Source organism: Sceloporus occidentalis, unplaced genomic scaffold (assembly GCF_023333645.1).
Source record: "Sceloporus occidentalis isolate IW3139 unplaced genomic scaffold, rSceOcc1.0.p SCAF_2, whole genome shotgun sequence".
Taxonomy (NCBI): domain Eukaryota; kingdom Metazoa; phylum Chordata; class Lepidosauria; order Squamata; family Phrynosomatidae; genus Sceloporus; species Sceloporus occidentalis.
The window spans coordinates 99,039,700-99,060,834 of record NW_028316982.1 but is presented as its reverse complement, the minus strand read 5'-3'; the positions used below and the strand labels follow the sequence as shown (position 1 = coordinate 99,060,834).

Below are 21,135 nucleotides of genomic sequence, written 5' to 3'. Positions count from 1 at the left end.
ATATAAGTGACACCATTTTACTATGCCACTGTATATAATAGGCCTTCAACATCTATGGCTTCTGCTATCCATGTGGCATCCTGGAAACAAATCCCAGCAGATACCAAGAGCCCACTGTAAATGGCTATAGACTCACTTATAAAGAGGACTGGGAATGTCCACAGCACATCGGTAACCTCTTCCTGTTTCTTCCACCACAAAGGCATCACAAGGTTCATCTGCACCATCTCCAGGAGCTAGAAAATAGGAGTAAATTAGAAAATTACTTCAGGACAGTCCAACTACCTTGTGTTCTCAAAGCTAAAGAAAGAAAATATGCTCTGTTTGCAGTCACCAACAGTTTTCCTATTTCAATTTGTTTTTAAAACAATTATGCTGACTTTTACATCTTCTAGACATCTTGTGAACAGCATTTTTTTAATATTCTCTTGAATATAACCTGCATATATAGTCTCATAGAAGTCAGTTTTCCTGTACTCATGCAAATGCCAATGTAAGAAAATACAAAGCAGCAGCAAATACAGATGCACATCCTGAAAACTAACCATTTGGGGGGATTATCTGTTCAATAGGAAAAATTTGGTTTTTTTTCAAAAAAAAATAGTTACCATAACTTTCCTTCTCAGCTACCCAAACCAATAAATAAACAAATAAATGTGCCAAATATGAGAGATCCTGTGCCAGTGGTAGGCAACCCAATGTCCTCCACATGTGCTTACTTACCCCTGTTCTGTTTTATCCTACTCACATGAGCAGTAGATACGTTAAAGTAAAATGATATGAAATAATGTCTTGAAGAAACTTAATATTAATTTATAGTATAATGTTTACATATATAATACTGGTATACATAGGCTTGCCATATCCCGCCTGGGGGCGGGACTTTCCCGGTTTGGTGTGGGGCCACACGGTCCCGCCCTGGTTTGGCCCCTCCCCCGGGACCTCCCCCCCCAGCAAGGCCCTGGAGGCAGCTCCACCCCTCCCCATGGCTGTGTGCCACCCTTCCCGCCTCCCTGCCTGCCTTAAGCCTAGAGAGCAGGTCTTAAAGACATCTGCCACTCAGAGCTATTGCCAGCCCACTTAGTATATATACCCTGCAAAAGGCATTACTGTACTTTCAGGTTACAGTGAGCAAAGAAAAAAAGGCCATCAATCGTTCCTGTTTCCCTGGGAGTCTAAATGCCTCATCTTTTAAATGTATAGCACTCAGTATTGTTGTAATTCTTTATCACAGGGTCGTTTTTGAGGCCCTAAACACCTTTCCTTGTAATATGCAAATTTCTCCCAAAGCTGACCAATGGGAAAGAAGCAATCAGCCCCCCTCCACTTGGGTTGGTTTTCAAGGGCTTGGAAGGAAGAGATTTTGCCTTGCTTGTAAATAGGAAGGGCTTTGGGATAGCGAAAGGCTGCAGAAATAGTTTGACCCCCCCCCCCTTTAAACATCCATGGCTCAGTGCTATGGGATTCTGGGAATTGTAGTTTCTTGTGGCACCAGAGCTCTTTTGACAAAAGGAGACTGAATGGAGGCGTTGCCTGGCTGGGGGCAGAGCCTCTTGCCAGCAGTGAGAAGGCTGCGATGATGAGGAAAAGCAGGGGCTCCTCTGGTGGTCCTGGCCACTTCTCTTGGCTCCCTCCCTCCTCCTTCTCCTCCTCCTCCTCCTCTCAGAGCTCATTCACACTCCCTGGCTTTTCTCTCTCCCCCCCCCCTCTGCACTTTGAGACCCCTTTAACTGCCAAAGCTCAATGCTCTGGAATTCTGGGGTCTGTGAGGCATTTGGCCTTCTCTGTCAGAGAGCTCTGGTGCCACAATCAGCTACAATTCCCAGGATTCCATAGCACTGAGCCCTGGCAGTCCAAGCAGTGTGTTTTGGACACAGAGATCCTCCAAATGAATCCAGTCCCTAGCTTTTATATCTCTCTCACACACTGCAGGAATAATAATCCTGGGAATGCTAGTGTTTGGGAGACATTGAGACTTCTCTGTCACTGATGGCTCTGAGGCCACAATAGACTACAATTCCCAGGATTCCCCAGCACTGAGCAGTCTCAAACTGGACCATTTCCTCAGTGTGGATTCACCTGGGGAGGAATTCTGGGCACTGCAGTTCAACTACGTTTGGAGGGTTATGGGACTCCCTGTCAGAGATAGCTCTGGGGCCACAATGTACTACAATTCCCAGCATTCCCCAGCACTAACCCAGGACAGTTAAGTCACTCTCAAACTGGATTATTTCCTCAGTGTGGATGCAGCTTTGGTGAGGAACTCTGGGCATTTCAGTCCAGCATTGTTTTATTTCTGCAGTGTGTTTTGGACCAGAGACAAGGTGACCAGGCATCCTCCTCCTTTTCCAGGACATGTCCTCCATTTGGATCATGGCTAAGAAGCATGGATTTATAATTACATGGGTGTTTTTAGCTTTTATTTTTGGCCATGTCCTACATTTTTTTGCTTGGGTGCCCTACATTTTGGGGTGAGGGCATTGGTCACCTTGGTCCAAGGGTTAACTGCCATTCTGCTGTGGTGCTGGAACAAACCACCATTCCCAGAATTCCATAGCATTCAGGCAAGACAGTTAAAGTGGTCTCAAACCAGATTATTTCTCCAGTGTAGATGCAGCCCAAGCCTTTTGCCTCTCTTATGCCTGAGATTTCAAAGCCCAGCCTTGGCACCACAACAAACTACAAATCCCAGGATTCCATAGGATGGAGTGATGAGAGTGAAAGCAGTGTGGCAGCAGCCTAAGTGTGCTTAATGCAGTTCTTAACATGGTGCACCTCTTGCCTACAGAGTCTCACAAGACTTTTTTGTTGAACAACTTGTACCCATTAACTCCATTTCATGTCTCCTTTATTTAGTGGGGAGGAATACAGACAAAACAAGTCAAAATGAAGGAAAACCAAAGTCCCTTGACCAAAGGGTTTGGTTGTGGAATAAGCCTCTGAAATATGCAAGAGGCAATGTTAAAATAAAGCCATGTTCAATGCTCAAATGTGCTGTTTGGAATGGGGAGAGGGGGGTGGCCAGAAAGGGAAGTACATTTCCGTGATCTGTCTACGAATAATGTCAAAATGTCCTCCATTTTGATCATGCCTAAGAAACATGGATTTATATTAACATTTCTAAAAAAAGCCTCAATTTTTTTGCGTGTCCTCCATTTTTTAAAAAAAATGTGTCCTACATTTGAAAATGTTGTCCTGCATTTGTCCTACATTTGTCCCGGTTTGGAGGTCCTCACTTATGGCAACCCTAGGTATACATCAGTTAAAAAAGCTGATGTGTTCTTGAGTTTTGCTTTTTAACAGAAAATCTGGTACCAGATGTAGAAATAACATGAAAAGAATAGGGATAGTTTTGTATACCACAGAAAAGAAATGCAATTCAACATGTTTCAGCAAACATTTTATCGAAAGCTAACAAAATATGCATGTGAAATGAAACAGCCAGGTCAAGTAAGCCTTGCATAAGTAAGCAGAAACATTTTTAATTTTCTAGAGAGCACTTATAAGATTCTTCAACAATGCATCGTTCACCAGCCTCGAGTTTTCATGATTTCCATTTCAGTGATCCAACATATAGATCTATGCTTCTTTAACATGTGAAACATAGCTAGCAAAACAGGTTTATCTGCTCTTCCTTCTCCCCTCTGTTTTGCTCCCACATGCTCAGTGAAGGATTCTGGAGGCAACTGCTATTTGCCTTACCTGTTGCAGGCAGGCACACACAGCTGCACTAGGATCCACTAGAACAGAATCCCATTCTTTCCCACCTCAAGCTTTATTGCTTTGTTTGCTACAGGCACACTACTGTAGCTTGACACTGGAAGTCTGTGGTTCTCTAGCCCTCCTTCACCATTTTCCCAATGCTGATACTGCTTTAAAAATTTCAGCTAGACAGAGAGTGAAGAGAAAAATAGGGTCTGGGCAGGTAGAAACTGACTTCGTAAAAAGGAGCTTCTTTATCAGAGGCGTTGTTAACTGAGGCAAGCTTCTATACTACTGACATGGAATATCCTGTGATCTGTCAAAGACTAACCAAGGTTAATAAACAAGAGTCATTTACTGGAAGATTTTCTTATATACAAGCACAGAAAAAATAAGCTGAACATTCTTTTAAATTTTTGTAAGAATATGCTTCAAGCTCCCAGTTCCAAACTATAAGGAATAGTTAATTTTTTTTACCACACAAACCCATTTTCAAGGAAGTCCAGCTAAATATATCACTTAAAGCATCTGTGGCAAACTAGACTAAAACTGTTGCAACTAGTGAGACCCACATCAGTGAAGCAGTGAGACTATAGGTTTTTGTATTGTTGTTAACTGTCCTCAAATCGACCCCAACCCAAGGTGATCCTAGGGATGAGGCATCTCCAAGCCCTCCACTGCTCTGCTTAGGTTCTGTACATTCTTGCAGTCCATCCATTTAGTGTGCAGTCTTCCTCTCTTTCTGCTGCCTTTCACCTTTCTTAGCATCACTGCCTTTTCTAATAATTCATTTTTCTTCATGATGGCCTGGAACAAATGGGCCGAATGCGTTGTGCTGGCGCCGATTCTAGGGTTAGGGACCATGCACCAACCGCACAGTCCCTATCTCTAGTACATCGCGGCAGGGTACTAATGGCAGCCTCCCATCCACATGTAGGCCACCATCTTTACGTGATGGACGCATAGCACCTTCACACTGCGGTGCATTTGTTACATCATGAGTGCGCCATTGGGGCATTCACAACGTAACCAGGGCACTGGGAAAAGAACCTGGAAAAAACGGGTCCTTTTTACTCTGGAGGGATGTTGCACGGTCTAGCACAGGGGTAGGCAACCTTTTTGAGCCGGGGGCCGGGTTGCTGTCCCTCAGACAACTGGGGGGCCGAAGTGGGGGGAGCTTCCACCCTCCGGGGGCGGGGCCACATGCCAGGGGTGGAGCTTCCATCCTCTGGGGTGAGGCCACATGCCGGGGCGAAGCTTCCACCCTCTGGGGCGGGGCCACATGCCGGGGCGGAGCTTCCATCCTCTGGGGCGGGGCTTTCTCTGCTCCCTTTCCCGACCTCCAGCTGTCTGAGAGACAGCTAGAAGTGGGGGGGGGGATTGGGAGAGGGGGTGACAGGCGCACGCCTGCTCCTCCTGCCCTTCCTTGGCCCCCAGCTGCCTCCCAGAGAACCAGTAAGGGCCTGTGAGGGGCAAGAACAACAGGCGCGCGGTCCCTGCTCCTGTCCTCGGGGCTCTGCCAGGCCTCAGGTGTCCTCTGAAGGACACCTCAGGGCTGCCAAAGCCCCGCGGGGAGGAGGAGGCGTGTGCCTGCCCTCTCCTCCTCGGCCCCTTCCTTCGGCTGAACGGGCTCCAAGGGGCCCTTTCGGCCGAAGGGACGGCCGAAACCACTATCATTGTTAAAGCAAACCTTTTAGCATTAAAAGCACTGAAAATACACAGAAATGCACTTTGCAAAGTCACACTGTCTCAGCTTCAGAAAGACTGCATGTCTCTGAAACTGACATATCATCATCATCATCACTACCACTCTCATTGTAAAAGCAGACCTTTTAGCACTGAAAGCACAGAAAATACACAGAAATGCACTTTGCAAAGTCACACTGTCTCAGCTTCAGAAAGACTGCATGTCTCCGAAACTGACATATCATCATCATCATCACTACCACTCTCATTGTAAAAGCAGATCTTTTAGTACTGAAAGCACAGAAAATACACAGAAATGCACTTTGCAAAGTCACACTGTCTCAGCTTCAGAAAGACTGCATGTCTTCTTCCTCCTCCTCCTCCTCCTTCCTTCCTCCTCCCTCCCTCCCTCCTCCTGCTCTTTCCTTCCTGCTTCTTCCTCCTCTTCTTCTTCCTCCTTCCTCCCTCCCTCCTCCTTCTTCCTCCTTACTTCCCTCTTCCTCGTGCTCCTTCCTTCCTCCCTCCTCCTCTTCCCCTGCAGACCCCCGCCTCCCTCTCCCCAGGCCCGCGGCCCCACTGCCTCTCCCTGCCCTCTGGGAGGGCCAAGGCTTCCCCACAGGGCGGGGGGGAAGGCGAGCGCCGGCGGCCCCAGCGCTTTCCCCCGCCCCTCAGGGAAGGCAGAGGCCAGCTCTGGGGGGCGGGGAAAGGCGAGCGCCGGCGGCCCCAGCGCTTTCCCCGCCCCTCAGGGAAGGCAGAGTCCGGCTCTGAGGGGCGGGGAAAGGCAAGCGCCGGCGGCCCCAGCGCTTTCCCCGCCCCTCAGGGAAGGCAGAGGCTGGTTCTGAGGGGCGGGGAAAGGCGAGCGCCGGCGGCCCCAGCGCTTTCCCCGCCCCTCAGGGCAGGCAGAGGCCGGCTCTGAGGGGCGGGGAAAGGCTAGCACCGGCGGCCCCAGCGCTTTCCCCGCCCCTCAGGGAAGGCAGAGGCCGGCCCAGAGGGCCGGGGAAGAAGCGTGCCAGCGGCGGCAATCGGCGGCAGGGTCGGCCTGGGGCCACTCCTACAGTGCCCGCGGGCCGGATCCGGCCCGCGGGCCGTAGGTTGCCGACCCCTGGTCTAGCAGTTGCAGTGTCCCTTTGGAGTTAAAATGGGCAACTGCAAACTGCCATTTTCGGGCAGTCTGTACCACGCTGATGTGACCAAAGTACAACAGCCTCAGTCTAGCCATTCTGGCTTCCATAGATAGTCCAGGCTTAATCTGTTCTTGATAATTTGGGTTTGATCTGTTTCCTCTCTTTCTATAGCTTTCCTAGCATTATTGTGTTTTTAAATGAGTCATGCCTTCTCATGATGTGGCCAAAGTATGACAGTCTCAGTTTGATTATCTTAGCTTCCAGGGAAATTTCAAGCTTGGTCTGTTCAAGAACCCATTTGCTTGTCTTTTTGACCATCCACCATATGCTCAGCGTTCTTTTCCAGCACACATCTCAAATGAGTTGCTTTTCTTCTTATCCACTTTCTTTACCATCCAGCTCTCACATCCGTACATGGTGATGGGAATAGAAAGGGTTGGATGGTTTTAACATTAATGCTTAGTTGTATATCTAGTCTAGGATCCTTTCCAGCTCCTTCATTGGGGCCCTTCCCATTTCTAATTTTCTGATGATTTCTTGGCTGCCGTCTCCATTCTGATTGATGTTTGATCCCACGTATAGGATTTTTTTTACTATTTCAATTTCCTCATTGTCTAGGTTGAATTTATGTAGATCCTCCATGGCCAATATTTTTTTGTTTTCTTTATGTTCAGCATTAAGCCTGCCTTTGCATTTTCTTTTTTGACCTTCTTTAATAATTGTTCCAAGTCTGTGATATTTTCTGCAAGTAGAATGGTGTCATCTGCATATCTTAGATTGTTAATGTTCCTTCCTCTTATTTTCACTTCTCCTTTTTCTGAGTCTAATCCTGTTCTTCTTATGATATTTTCTGCATACAAGTTGAAAAGATGGGATGATAGAATGCAGCCTTGCATGATCCCTTTGTCAATTTGGAACCATTCTGTTTCTCCATATTCTGTTCTAACTGTAGCCTCTTGTCATAAATAAGAGGTAGGGAGACACCTGCTTCCCATTACCCCAAATATTGCCAAGAAGGTCTGAGACAAAAGGATGTTATTTCACTTCACCAGTGAAGTGGCATCCTGGAAGCATTATATATAACTCTTCTTTATAATCACTTCTTTCTGGGCAAGAGAGATGATCTGCATTGCTGCACAACATGTGATGCCCAATCCTCTGCCATTCTCACCAAGGGACAAGAGGCTTACGCTCTTCCTAATGCTAGGGATTATCTTCCTTAAAGTGGCTAGAGCAGCAATTTTGAATGCAAGCTAACTTCTGCATGCGAGCAGCCTTTGCCTATTGAGCTTTAACTCCCACTCAGTTAACAGAATGTCTAGTATTTAGCTATTCACTACCGCTCACTAAGGTTGGCATTTGTCAGCACCCTGTTAAATTTCTCTGCAAACTGTGAGTTAAGACAGTGATGTCAGTGATGACAATTGCCTTTTGGAAGAAAACAAATTAACTAAATACAGTTCCAGAGGAGCCAGAGAAAGGTGACCTGTTGCTTTAGCTGGAAAAGGTGATAAATAAGCATGAGAACATCATATCAAGACAAAGAACACACAAAAAATTATTCTCCCTGTGTATAACACGGAGTATAAATGGATCTTTATCCTTGTACTAAATCAAATCTACAATTCAACAGGCCCAGTACTGTCTATAGGGGTGGGCAACTGCAGTTCTCCAGATATTTTTATTCTAACTCCTATAATAGTTCATCTTGGTTATGTTAGATAGGACTGACAGAGCTGTAGACAAGAAATATATGGAGGGTCATAACTACCCACATCCAGTCTACACTGACTGGCAGAGGTCACCCAAACAGGCAATCTTTCCATCCATTTTTCTTTATTGGAGATAACAGGAAATGAAAATAGAAATTTATAATCCTTCTGGTCATTTTTTAATTTATTTCTAGGATTTATATCCTGCCTTTCTCCCACAATGGTATTCAAGGCGGGTTACAATATTATAAAAAGACAGAGTTAAAACATAATTACAAAGTTAAGAAATAATACCACCAGCCATAAAATATACCTGTAGGTTAAAATAGCATAATTACAAACAGTAAAAACCATTAAAACAGTAAAACAGCACACCACTATTCAAAGAAAATTCACCCACCAAATGCCTGCCTAAATAAAAATGTCTTCAGCTGTTGGCTGAAAGAGAGCAGGGAGGGGGCCGACCTAGCTTCCTGTGGCAGGGAGTTCCACAGTCTGGGAGCAGCGATGGAGAAAGCTCTCTCCCAAGTCCTTACTAACTGCACCTGTGAAGGTGGTGGGACTGAGAGAAAGCCATCTCCTGCTGATCTTAATGCCCAGGATGGCTTGTATAGGGAGATACAGTCCTTCAGATAGTCTAGAGCCAAGCTGTTTAGGGCTTTAAAGGTAAAAACCAGCATCTTGAATTCTGCCTGGAAATGGACCAGTAGCCAGTGTAGCTGTTTCAGCAGGGGAGTGACATGATCCCTGTAGCCAGCTCCAGTCAACAGCATAGCCACAAAATTTGGGACCCACTGCAGTTTCTGAACAGTTTCCAAGGGCAACCCCATGTAGAACATATTACAATAGTCCAAACTGGATGTAATGTGTCACTGTAGCCAGATCCAACTTTTCAAGGAACAGTTGCAGCTGGCGCACTAGTTTTAACTGTCCAAATGCAGTCCTGGCCACAGCTGAAACCTGGGCATCCAGGCTCAGAGTGGAGTCCGTGAGCACACCCACGCTGCAAGCCTGAGATTTCAGGGAGAGTATAACCCCATCTATCACAGGCTGAATCCCTGTTCTCTGATCTGCCTTACGACTGACCCGGATCACCTGTCTTGTCTGTCCATTGATTCTCCCACCAGTATTAAGTATACTGAGATTTAGGTCCACTGTAGAAATAATCTAATTTGAGATTGCTTTAAGAAGCCGAGCCCTCCCTCCAGTCCATCTGCCTTGGCCTTAGAGGGACAGAAGAACCTGATCCCTTCCCCACCACCATTCCCTTCTCCTTTTGTGTCGTGTCTTTTTTAGATTGTAAGCCTGAGGGCAGAGACCTGTCTAATTAAAAATCATGATAATTGTAAGCTGCTCTGTGAGCCTTCAGGGCTGAATATAAATACTGTAAATAAATAAACAAATAAATAATACAAGGACCCAGTAGATGGAACTCAGTTGACTAACATGATACCTGCATAGAAGTCTTCCTCCTCTTCCTGTTGATGGGCTTGTTCTCTAACATGGGTTTTCCTGTAAATTCGTCCCCCAATTCTTATGAGTGTTGGCCGCAAAACTTCCATTGTGCTTTCCCATCCAACAGTTGCACTCTGCTGAAGGAAGAAAATAAATTTTTCCACCGGAAAGGTATTCCTTGCATTCCTATTTGTTTGCAAGTCATTACAGTATAATCAGTACATTTCTGCTTCATTTGAAGCATTAGCCAAACAGAGGCTGCATCTGCACTGCAGTAATAATCCAGTTTGACCCCACTTTAACGTCCATGGCTCCATCCTATGGATTTCTGGGATTTGTAGTTTGTTGTGGCACCAGAATTGTTTGACAGAGACAGCTAAATATCTCACAAAACTACAAAACCCAGAATTCCATGATAGTTAAAATGGTGTCAAATTGGATTATTTCTGCAGTGCAGATGCAGCCAGAATTAAAGCATCTGATCAGACACTATGAAAAAACAGCATGCTAGATGACAGGCCTTTGTTCTGATCCAGCAGGCTCTTCTAAAGACTCTTTTCAGTCATATACTTCTCACAATAACAAGAAGTTATTATGCTGCATTTGACAGAGCACCATCTCCAAGAGTGGTCAGCCTCTGGAAAACTCAGAAACTGAGCAAGATAGAGTTAGCTGTCCTCCAGCTACTTGTCCACAGCAAGCTTAGGACATGGGAAAATAAAAACTGGAAAACTAGATTGCATTGTAGGGTGACTAGATGTGAAAGGGGTCAGAGTTCTAGTGATTTCAACAGTTTTTACAGAACAACAACAATTAACAGATACCAGTTTCATGCAGTGGTGAGAAACTCCACTAGCCCAAATCTGCTTATCTGTACAACTGTATCACAGTAACGTGACCACAGCTAATCTTCTAACAGCATATTAGAGTGGTATAGTGTAGGACTGGGAAAATCTAGGTTTCAGTCCTCATTTGGCCATGAAACTCAGTGGATGACTGAGTTGACCAGTCAGTCAGTCACACTCGATCTCAAGGCGGCATATCTCACAAGTTGTTTTGGTGAGAGATCCGTATGCCACTTTGCTCTCACTGGAGGAAAAGCAGAACATAAACAAAACAAATTAGTCTCTACACTTATTACACAGCAGGCTGTAGTAGTTTTGATAACTACCACTTATGGTGACCAGATGAATGAGAGACCTCCAAGTTGGCCTGTCATCCACTGTCCCAGATAGGTCTTGCAGACTGGGGGCTGAGGCTTTCTTAATTGAGTCTGTACATCTGCAGTGCAGTCTTCCTCATTTCTAGAGATTCATCTCCTCTCATAATATGTCCAAAATAGAACAGTCTCAGTTTGCTCATCTTGGCTTGCAGGGAGCGCTCAGACTTGATTTGTTGTTGTGTAGCTTCAAGCCATTTCCGACTTTTGGCGATCCTAAGGCAAATCTTTCATTGGATTGGCAAGATTCTTCAGAGCAGGCTTGCCATTGCCATCCTCTGAAGCCGAGTGTGACTTGGCCATGGTCACCCATGGCAGAGCCAGGATTTGAACCTCTCTCCAGAGTCATAGTCCAATGGTCAAACCACTATACCACTACAGAGCCCTGGAGGCACAGTGGTTAAATGCTGATACTTCAGCCACATTGTGAGTTCATTCCCGCAGGGCTCCAGGTTGACTCAGCCTTCCATCCTTTCGTAGATTGGTAAAATGAGTACCCAGCTCGTTGGAGGCAATTGTCTTACAGATTGTAAACTGCTTAGGGAATGGTGAGTTCTCTATGAAGCAGTATAGAAATATAAAATGCTATTGCCACACCACATAGTGGGGCATAAATACCCTAAAGTCACCAGATGTTTGATATTGGAAGATAATTAGGATCAATCCTGGTTAATAATTAGATGGGAATACTACCCATTTATGGACCATACTACTCAACAACTGGGAATTCGACAATAAATGTAAAAATAACAACAATCCTGGTATAACAATAGTCTGACACTCACAATTATATAGCAACTTCATGAGGAGCATATTCTATTACATGTTCAGGTGAGATCATTATTATTATTATGCACGTTGTATATTGATTGGATACCAATACTATTTGTGCTGCCCTTTACAGAGCTTTGTCATAAAATGTATGTCTTTTCTATGTGTTTTATTGCATCTCTATATTAGTAAGACTCATACATACAATTGACCATTACACGAACAATATGATTACAGAGTAGCATTATACACTGCTTGCTATCCTTATCCACAGATTTGTTTATCCATGGATTCAAGCACTCACGGCTTGAAAATATTTTTTAAAAGTACAAATTCCAAATAGGAAACGTTAATTTTCCATTTTATATAAAGGACATAATTTTGCCATGACACTGTATCTAATGGGACTTGGGCATCCATGGATTTTGTTATCCACGGGGGATCCTAGAACCAAACCCCAGCAGATAACAAGTACAAGTACAAAAGGTGTAATGGTGAGTCTCAAGACTGTTGTTATACTAGGATTGGTATTGTTTAGACTACCAATGTATCGCTGGTGCTGTAGGCTATATTGCAGAGAAAGGAACTAGCAAAACCAGCTCTGAGGGTCCCTTGCCTTAGAAAACCCTATGAAATTAATGGGACTGCCATAAAGTTGACAGTCGACTTGAAGCCACACACATTCCAGTTCTGACATTGTATTTCGAGTCACAATTTGGGCTCCCTTAAAGCAATATGGTAAAACAGGCAAGTTTACAAGCTGAATTTCAGCTCTTTATTCAGCAATTTGAAGTCGCAGGAGCAGAGGTGGGGAGGAGAAGCGGGACAGCCACAGCCATATATATTTAATATATTAATATAGTATTATTCAGTGGGGTCACAAGCGGGTGTGGGGTGTGTGGACCACACCAGGTGATACCCTATGTGTGACACCCCTGTTCCTCAGATATCTGCATTTTGGCAGAAATGGGCTGTGACATTCGCCTGCATCCCTTTAAAATGCTGAAGAGATGGTGCGGGTGGTTTGAGGCTCAGTGGGAGGAGAAAGGAAAGGCCCCAGATTTTTTTTTAAATTAAAATTTCAAATTTTAATATTATTTTTAATTAAATTTTAAAAATTTAATGTTTTTCTTGAAAAACATCCAATTTTACCAAATTTTCAGTTTAATCATGCGAATCTAGGTGTCTGTAAACACATTTATTCTGTGCATGTGACATCATAATATAAAGGTGGTGTACATTTAATTTTGTTAGTTGTTTATGTCAAAACTATTTAACGTTACATTTAGTGATATATGGGAATTATGATTTATAAGTAAATTAGTACAAAAAACATCGCTAAGGATTCTGTATGACGTAGGATAGGAGGAAGTCAAGGGGGGGCTGACACCAACCCTAGTGACAACATTGGTATTATTATATTACTGTACATACTCATGTATAAGTCTAGAAATTTAGGTTAAAAAATTGACCCCAAAAACTTCAGCTGACTTATCCATGGGTCAATATATATATATATATATATATATCGTGAAAGGCAAGAGTTTAATCTGCCCTGGAAGCACTGACCCCCTTCTACTCTCTCATCCATACAGCCTTTAATATGTGCATAAATAGTTATGCCTGCTGGAATTTTGTAAGTCCTTTGGAATTGATTTCCTTTATTTCATCCTTTACATCCTTGATTATATGTGCCTAAGTTTTACCCTCGACTTATCCACGGCTCATAACAAAATCCATTATTTTGGCCCCAAAACTTGCCCTCCACTTATATATGAGGTTATATATTATATTATATATTATTAATATATATGTGTATATATATATATATATCATATAATATATTATCATATTGTATTACTTTCAACAGGTCATTTACTGCCTGAGAAAGGCTAGTTTTTCAAACTCAGTCTTTACGGCAGGCAACTCAAAAGCAGAGTTTAGGATACATGTATATATTTATATCTATAATATTTTGTATTGTGTATGTTTTATGTGATTTTTATGTAGAAACGTTTTAACTGTTTGAATTTTATAACCAATTTAAAGGTTTTTATCTGTGGACCGCCTTGGATCCCTCTGGGGAGAAAGGCAGAATATAAGTGAAACAAATAAATAAATAAATAAATGTGTGTGTGTGTGTGTGTGTGCATTGTGCGTCTTCAGATCATTTCTGACTTATGGTGACCCTAAGGTGAACCTATCATGGGGGTTTTCTTGTCAGGATTTGTTCATAGGAGGTTTGCCTTGGCTGTCGTCTGAGGCTGAGAGAATGTGACTTATTGCCCATTGTCACTCATTAAAGGTTTCCATGGCTGAGCCAGGGATCAAACCCTGGCCTCCAGAGCCATGAATTTTAAACATGAACGTTATATTTAGTTATCATTCTACCACATCTTGTAATATAAATATGGTGTAGCTCTCTGAATACGTGTAACAACATGTGATAGAATGGTTAAAATTCAGAATTTTACTAATGCTCAGGAGCTGAACGTTATAGTGCTGAAATATACTAAGAACAAAGGTTCACGTCAAACGATCTGTTTTTCGGAACATAAACAATTTGGAAATGTGATTTGTGGTTTCCTTTGTTCCAAATGCTATAAAAGCTTGGGTTCACTTTGAATTCGGGGTTCCCACTAATTTGGAATATGAATTTCCTAATGGGCTGAGCAACGCTGCAGCTAATAATAATAATAATAATAATAATGATGTTTCCTTTTCAGTCATGACTCCTTGGCCTTCCTGCTGATTTCTGGTTAAAATTCTGGGTTTAAAATAATCAATAATCAGTCATTTATAAGAACGCAGCTTAAATGTGTGTGTTTTATGTAACGTTTGTGTTTTAACTGTGTTGTCATTTTATTCCACTTTGTTTTTCTCTCCTCCTCAGCTGAGGCCTTTAGGCCCCAGGCCCAGCTGTCACTCCGTTGCCATGGTTCCCAACGGTCCAGGCTCGCGCTCCCCGCCCCGCCCCGCCCCGCCCCGCCCCCACCACGACTCTCATTGCGACGTGCTCGCCCCCGCGCGCCTCGTGGAGACGCGCACGTCTCCTGGAGCAGTCGTCCTCCCAGCGCTTCCCCCCTCCCCCTCGCAGTGAGCGGAAAGCAGACCTAAAGTAAACATGAGACGGCGGTGAAAGGCAGCGGGGGAGCCCCCGACGCGTCGCTTACCCGAGTATCGCGAGACCCGCCCGAGAGTCCGTGGCAGGTGATCCCTGCCCCGCTACGGGTGAGTCGTCGTTACGGCGTAGTAGGGCCTTGGTTGATGATCGCGGGCCTCTACGCCTCTCGTTGGCTGCGCGCATGCGCAGTTGGGTGCCTTCGCCCGCCATGGCGCATGCGCAGTAGAGCAAGAGTTTAGTTAGGTCCAAAACACGCTGCAGAATATAACCCAGATTGAGGCTGCTTTAACTGCCTTGGCTCAGTGCTAGGGAATCTTGGGAATTGTAGTTTATTGTGGCACCAGACAGAGAAGGCTGAATGCCTCACAAAACTACAGTTCCCAGAATTCCCTAGCATTGAGCCAAGGCAGTTAAAGCAGTCTTAAACTGGATTATGTCTGCAATGTGTTTTGGACCTTAGTTTGCTCTCCAAACTGCGTCCTTTAAAAGATTTTGGACTTCAGCTCCCAGAAGCCTCGGCTGCGTTGGCCAATAGCTTGGGATTCTGGGAGCTGAAGTCCAAAACCCCTTACAGAGAACAGTTTAGGGAGGTGTCCTCTTCACTGCACAGGAGGATGAGGCGCCACAAAAGGGCATGCCCAAATAAAAGCTAAAGACACTCCTGGAAATGTGGACCCATGCTGCTTAGTCATGCTCAAGATGGAGGACGTTTCAAAATTCCTCCTGGACAGAAGGCTGGAACGGAGGACGCATCCTGGAAAAGGAGGGCCCCCACTTCATTAAAAGGCGCACGTTCTTTCTTGGTAGTATCATTCACTGATTCTTTTTGACATCCACTGTAAAATAAGTGAATTCCGTAATAATAATAATAATAATGAAATATAAAATTACGTATTACAAAATATAACAGACTTTTAGCTAATTCAAACAAAAACCCACCCAACAGTGCTACCTTTACTGGCCAACCGAAACGCACAATATACTTGTTGCAAGCTTTCGAAGCTCCACTGGCTTCTTCATCAGGCAAGATGTTACATACCAAATGGGGGAAATTGGAGATGTTAGTAAGATGCCTGCATTTCCTTGTTTCATTCTTAGTTAAGATGGTATGAGGAGGATTTTTAGCTTCTCTGCCTTTGCTGCAAGATAGACCAGGACAGCAATCCAGTTGAAGGAAAAGAAGCTACAGAGCGAGCAATGAGATACAGAAGCACCAGCCAGCAAACGGAAGGGAATGAAAGAGAGTGGCAGGCAGGTAGGCAGTGTCAGAAGAAGCCGCAAGTAAATGCAGGATCTCTAACAATGTTGGTGGTGGCTGGAAACACAGCTCCAGAGGGAATCAACCCACTGTGGCTGGAAGAGAAGGAACAGGAGCAGAGCCTCCAACTGCACAACCTGGACAAGCCGTTCTTCCAGTTCTTTGTCAAGTGCACTACTTCTGAAAGCAGCGCATGAACATCTCGTGGCTTAGATTGGCTGCTGAGGGGAATATGGCATGGGAGGAGGAAGCTTCTGGGACTGGGTCAAAAGATGAACTTTGGCAGGTGTGCTCGCTTTGGCAGCACATATTCTAAAATTGGAAAGATACAGAGAAGATTAGCATGGCCCCTGCGCACGGATGAAGTTTGGCAGGTGACTGGGGGAAGGTGCTAGTTGTGGTGGCAGTGACTGTGTTGCCAACACTGTATATATATATTTGAGGCACCTTGAAGGAATGAGGGGAAACCTCCCCTTCACATTTTCACCAGGGGCCAAATCCATTCTTGATGGTCCTATCTGCTGCATTGCCTCAAGATTCGCCTAGACAGGAGGAAGGAAAAACTGCTCTGAGTTTTCTGTCCCACCAGACCATTAAGTCCAGATGTAGGAAGATAGGAGCTGCATCTTTTATCACAAGATGTTTGATAAGACATGTTTGAGGTGCTGTTGTATTTAATTCTGGTTGAGGTACAGAGGACTTACGTTATCCCTCCTCTGAGACTTTGCGTGCTGCATCTTAACAATTGCTTTCATTTTCTTTGTCGCAGGCTTTCAGTTTGACAAGTAGAGCTACAACCTGTCTTCCAATTCTCACTATTTCTTGAAACAGATGTTCTTGTCATTTTGTGTTTTCCGTTTGAAATCAAAACACATGATGAGAATTTAAAAGCAGGAGGCAAACAATAGTTTTGTTCAATCTACAGCCTGCCTTGCTTAAGTGTGGCTCAGTCCTACATAATGTTGTGCTCCACCTGTGAACCGGCTAAGCTTTCCACGAAAAAGGCTGTGTACTTGATTACAAATTTAAAAGTATATTTCGAGGCTTACCACACTTTTTGATTACCATATCATTTGAACAGAAGCCAGTTTTTCCCCCTGGCCTGAATTTGCATATAAATTGATATTGTGCAAATCATATACACATTTGTGTCTTGGAAATGTGGCCTACTGGGTCTTCTAATGCAACAGCCACGTCTTGTTGACTTAGGGTTGCCATAGCGCCGGACCTCCAAACCGGGAAAAATGTAGGACAAAATTTTCAAATGTAGGACACACACAGAAATGTGTCCTACATTTGAAAATTATGTCCTACATTTCCCATGCGATCGCGGCGGGGAGCGGAGGCCAAGCGGCAAGGGAAAGCCTCCACTTAAGGAGGCTTTCCCTCCCCGCCTGGGCCCCGGGCCTCGCCGCGATCGGAGGCCAGGATCGGGGCCTCGCCTCCTTCCTGGCCCCCGCAGGGACCAGGAAGGAGGGGAGCAGGCTGCAGGGAGGCGGGGAGGTTGGCGCGGCTGCGCCCAAGAGGCGCCGCCTCCCTGCAGCCTCCTCCGCCCCAGGCCTCGCTGCCCTCCTCTTCCTCCGCGCGGCCATGCGCGGTGGAGGAGGAGGAGGGCAGCGAGGCCCCAGGGTTGCCTAGCAACCCCGCTGCAACCGGGCTTTTCCCGATTTTTGGCGGCACCCGTGCCGTGACCGGGCAGGTGCCGCCAAAACTGGGAAAAACCCGGTTGCAACCGGGTTATGGCAACCCTATGTTGACTTGAATGCCAACATTAAATTACTACCTTGCAATGCACCTGTAGGCTTAGTAGATGATGATGATAATTCTTTGTATCCCACATTTTCTTGATTTGGGGTTCAAGACTGCTTACAACACTTTTGCAGTTTACAGTCTATAGAGGTCTGACAGGCTGACACTTATAAGAGCTGAGGTAGCATAAGGCCCATGCACAAACCCTGCACTGGATAATTCTTATTAATGTTTAGTAAATAAAATATGTAGATCTGATGAAAAAATTATGAAATTATTTGCTGTACTAATGATAATGGTCCTTCCCTTCACTCTACCTTCCAGCAGTTAGTGTTCAGATATAAAATACAATATTGATCAATGGATTGCAATAGACAGTTACAGGGATCCAGGATCTAGTAATTAACATTTCCACACATGAAAGGAGATGGTGATAGTTTTTTGTGGGTTTTTCAGACTATGAGGCTGTGTTCTAGAACAGTTTATTCCTGACATTTCACCAGCAGCTGTGGCTGGCATCTTCAGAGAATGATGGCATGGAGAAGAGGGGGGTATATATACTGTTGGTTGAGAGTAAGTGATTTATCTGTTAATCTGTGTATTGTTCTGTTGTTGAAAGCCAACAATAGGTCTGACTGATGAGTTTTTACAGGTCATGGAGTATCATGTGGCTGCTGCGGCTTCCCCATGGGTTTCCCTGTAGTTCCTCCCTTTGCCCAGACTGTGGCAGCGATACACACCTAGAGTTCCATCTGCTGCAAACTCTTGGCCTCATGCTTCCATATTAAAATGACTGAACTTGTATACTGTGTTACTGTGACTGTACACTTGCTTTATAGAAGCAGCAGTATTAGTAATGCAGTGTGAAACAGGTTCACTTGGTACCAAGTCCTGCCGATTTCTAGGAGAGTAACTTTCTAGGAAATGTGCACTGGGGTGTAGTGTAAAAGTTCACAATTGGCACAGTGACTTTGTTAATGTTTAAAGAACCACACAGAATATCTTAGGTTGTTGTTGTTTTTTCTCCCAGCAGGATGCGTTTACAGGTTTGCTTTTCTGGAATTAGCTTTCATAAAGATCCTAAATGGCCTTTAGCCTAACGTCTGCAGTGGCTCTGATTCCAGTTGGGACTTTTTAAATGTAAGCACAATCTGGTTTACAGAAAGTTGGTGGAAGGAAGTTGTGGGTGTAGCAGTGGGCAGGTATAGCAGCAGATGGCTGATTGAGCCACCCAAACTTGTCCAGAGAGAAAGAGAGTACCAAAATACCAAAATACATCCTTTCCAGTCCATATTCTTAAGGAGATTATAGATTTGTTTTTTCCACTGTGTATATCAGAATTAGTGAACAGGTTTTACTGATGGCATGTTGGCATGTAAATACTGAAGCCTTTGCAAAAAGAAGTCTGCAGTATCTTCAGCTTGTTTATAAGCACCCAGTAAAGCTTGTTTGCTTGACTATTGATAGCTATTCTGGCTTATGGCTAGAACAACACAAGGTACAAGCTCAAAAAAAGTTTTCGTAGATTGAGTAAATATACTGTTCACACTGTGGTAAGCTGTTGAAAGATGCATTTCCCCTAACAAACATTCAGGCGCCATGCTATGCCATTGATCAGATAGTCATTGGAGTGTGCCTGTGAAATGAGCAGCATGGTTCATAATGATGAATATACCCTTTGCACATAATTGTATAGCTTTAATTGTGCTTGTGTGTATAATGTAGTACATTAACAGCTTAAAATACAATTTCTCTATGTTGTGGGAGCAGTTTAATAGAATAGGATAATAAAGGCTTCTGGACAGCTTGAGTTTTTTGTTAATTTATTTTTTATAGTTTGGCATAATAATAAAGATCCAAACACTTACATTTTATTTACCATAAGGCGAGAATCATAACAGTTCTAAGATTCCTCCAGTATTTTAACACAAAAAATGTGATGGGGATAGCAGACTAATAGCTTTGTTGATCAAATCCTGTTTTGTTGCTGTTATTGAAGAAGAGCAAACCACTTTCACAAATTACTTTAACTGAATTTTAAATTTCGTGTATCATCAAGATAAATGAAACTGTGGTGTTGACTAGAATTGAGCAGTTCTTTTGAGAGATGGAATTATGTTCTTCTTGCTTGTGCCTCAGTTCACAAAAGAAAATAAACAGGTGGTAAAGGCCTCTGCATTGAATTTAATCAGCTATTTGGTTTTACAAGAGGTTTTCTAGACAGTTCAGAAAAACATATTTTTGGGAAAGCAAATAGACATGGAATTCTGTTGCATTCTAGAGCCATTTCATGTTCTCATTTTCAAAACTGATCTAGAAGATGAACCTCAAATTCTAGAAAGCAGGGTGTAAGCTGCAATAAGAGAAATTGGGAAGAATAACTCACCAGAACAGACAGCATTCTAATTGAATCACTGCAGTCTGCAGAGACAGTATCAATTCCAGTGTTAACTAAAATATGCCAACAAATATGGAAGCCAAAATGATGGCCAACAGATGAAACATTCAAAATACATACATGGGAAGAAGCACCCTTTAGGCTGCAGCATGTGTTCACCGCGACCATGGAGTGATTGGGCTTGGAGCAGCTTCTAGCCACTTCTTTCTACCTGTCTGCTTCACTCCATAGACTCCAATGAAGAGAGAAATCCAAAAAGGTTCAGGAAGGCAGAGGCACTCGGGGCCTCATAGCAAACATATGATGGCTAATGGAGCACACCAAGGAATTCCAAAAGAAAATCAGCATGTATTTTATGGACTATAGCAAAGCCTTTGACAGCATAGATCATGAAAAACTATGGAACACTCTTAAACACATGGGAGTGCCACTCCCTTTGATAGTCATGATGAGGAATCTGTACTTAGGACAGGAGGCTACTGGTAGAACTGAATACAGTGAAACAGAATGGTTCTCAATTGCCAAAGAAGTCAGGCAAGGCTGCATACTATGATGCTACTTGTTCAACTTGCTTGCAGATAATATCATATGAAGAGCAGGTTTAGACTTAGAAGATGGAGGAATGAAGATAGGAGGAAGAAACATCAATAATCTAATATATGTGACTGACATCATACTATTAGTGGAAAATATCACATACTTGGAACAATTACTAAGGAAGTTCAAAGAAGAAAGTGCAAAGGCAGGATTAATCCTGAACATGGACAAAACAAAAATAATGACCACAGAGGATCTACATAAATTCAATCTTAGACAATGAGGAAATTGAAATAAAGATTTTCTATTCCTTGAATCAGATATTGGTCAAAACAGAGACTTCATTCAAGAAATCAAAAGATTAGGAATAGGAACAGCAGCTATGAAAAATGTGGGCACG

The 21,135-nt window shown here is 43.8% G+C and overlaps 2 protein-coding genes and 1 pseudogene across 8 annotated transcripts in view; 2 read left to right on the top strand and 1 right to left on the bottom strand.

Annotated features, from left to right (window-relative positions):
• LOC149318757 (activating signal cointegrator 1 complex subunit 1-like) overlaps positions 1-14,981 on the bottom strand; it is a 90,567-nt gene extending 75,586 nt beyond the window's left edge. Inside the window, exons 1-3 of one of the 4 annotated variants that reach the window (XM_089510403.1) lie at positions 14,843-14,981; positions 9,678-9,816; positions 137-236 (exon numbers count right to left, since the gene is read on the bottom strand). In XM_089510403.1, coding sequence (XP_089366529.1) covers positions 137-236; positions 9,678-9,786 — 209 coding nt within the window. In that variant the 5' untranslated portion in view covers positions 9,787-9,816; positions 14,843-14,981. Of the gene's footprint in view, positions 1-136; positions 237-9,677; positions 9,817-10,850; positions 11,984-14,842 lie in introns of those variants that run through there. The other 3 variants (XM_089510402.1, XM_089510404.1, XM_089510405.1) reach the window with 3 other exon arrangements.
• ANAPC16 (anaphase promoting complex subunit 16) overlaps positions 14,714-21,135 on the top strand; it is a 30,320-nt gene continuing 23,898 nt past the window's right edge. For all 4 annotated transcript variants that reach the window (XM_089510410.1, XM_089510408.1, XM_089510406.1 and 1 more), the window contains exon 1: positions 14,714-14,900. The gene's annotated coding sequence lies outside the window, so the exon portion shown is untranslated. The remainder of the gene's footprint in view (positions 14,901-21,135) is intronic.
• On the top strand, positions 16,340-16,415 carry LOC149318756 (U6 spliceosomal RNA; annotated as a pseudogene).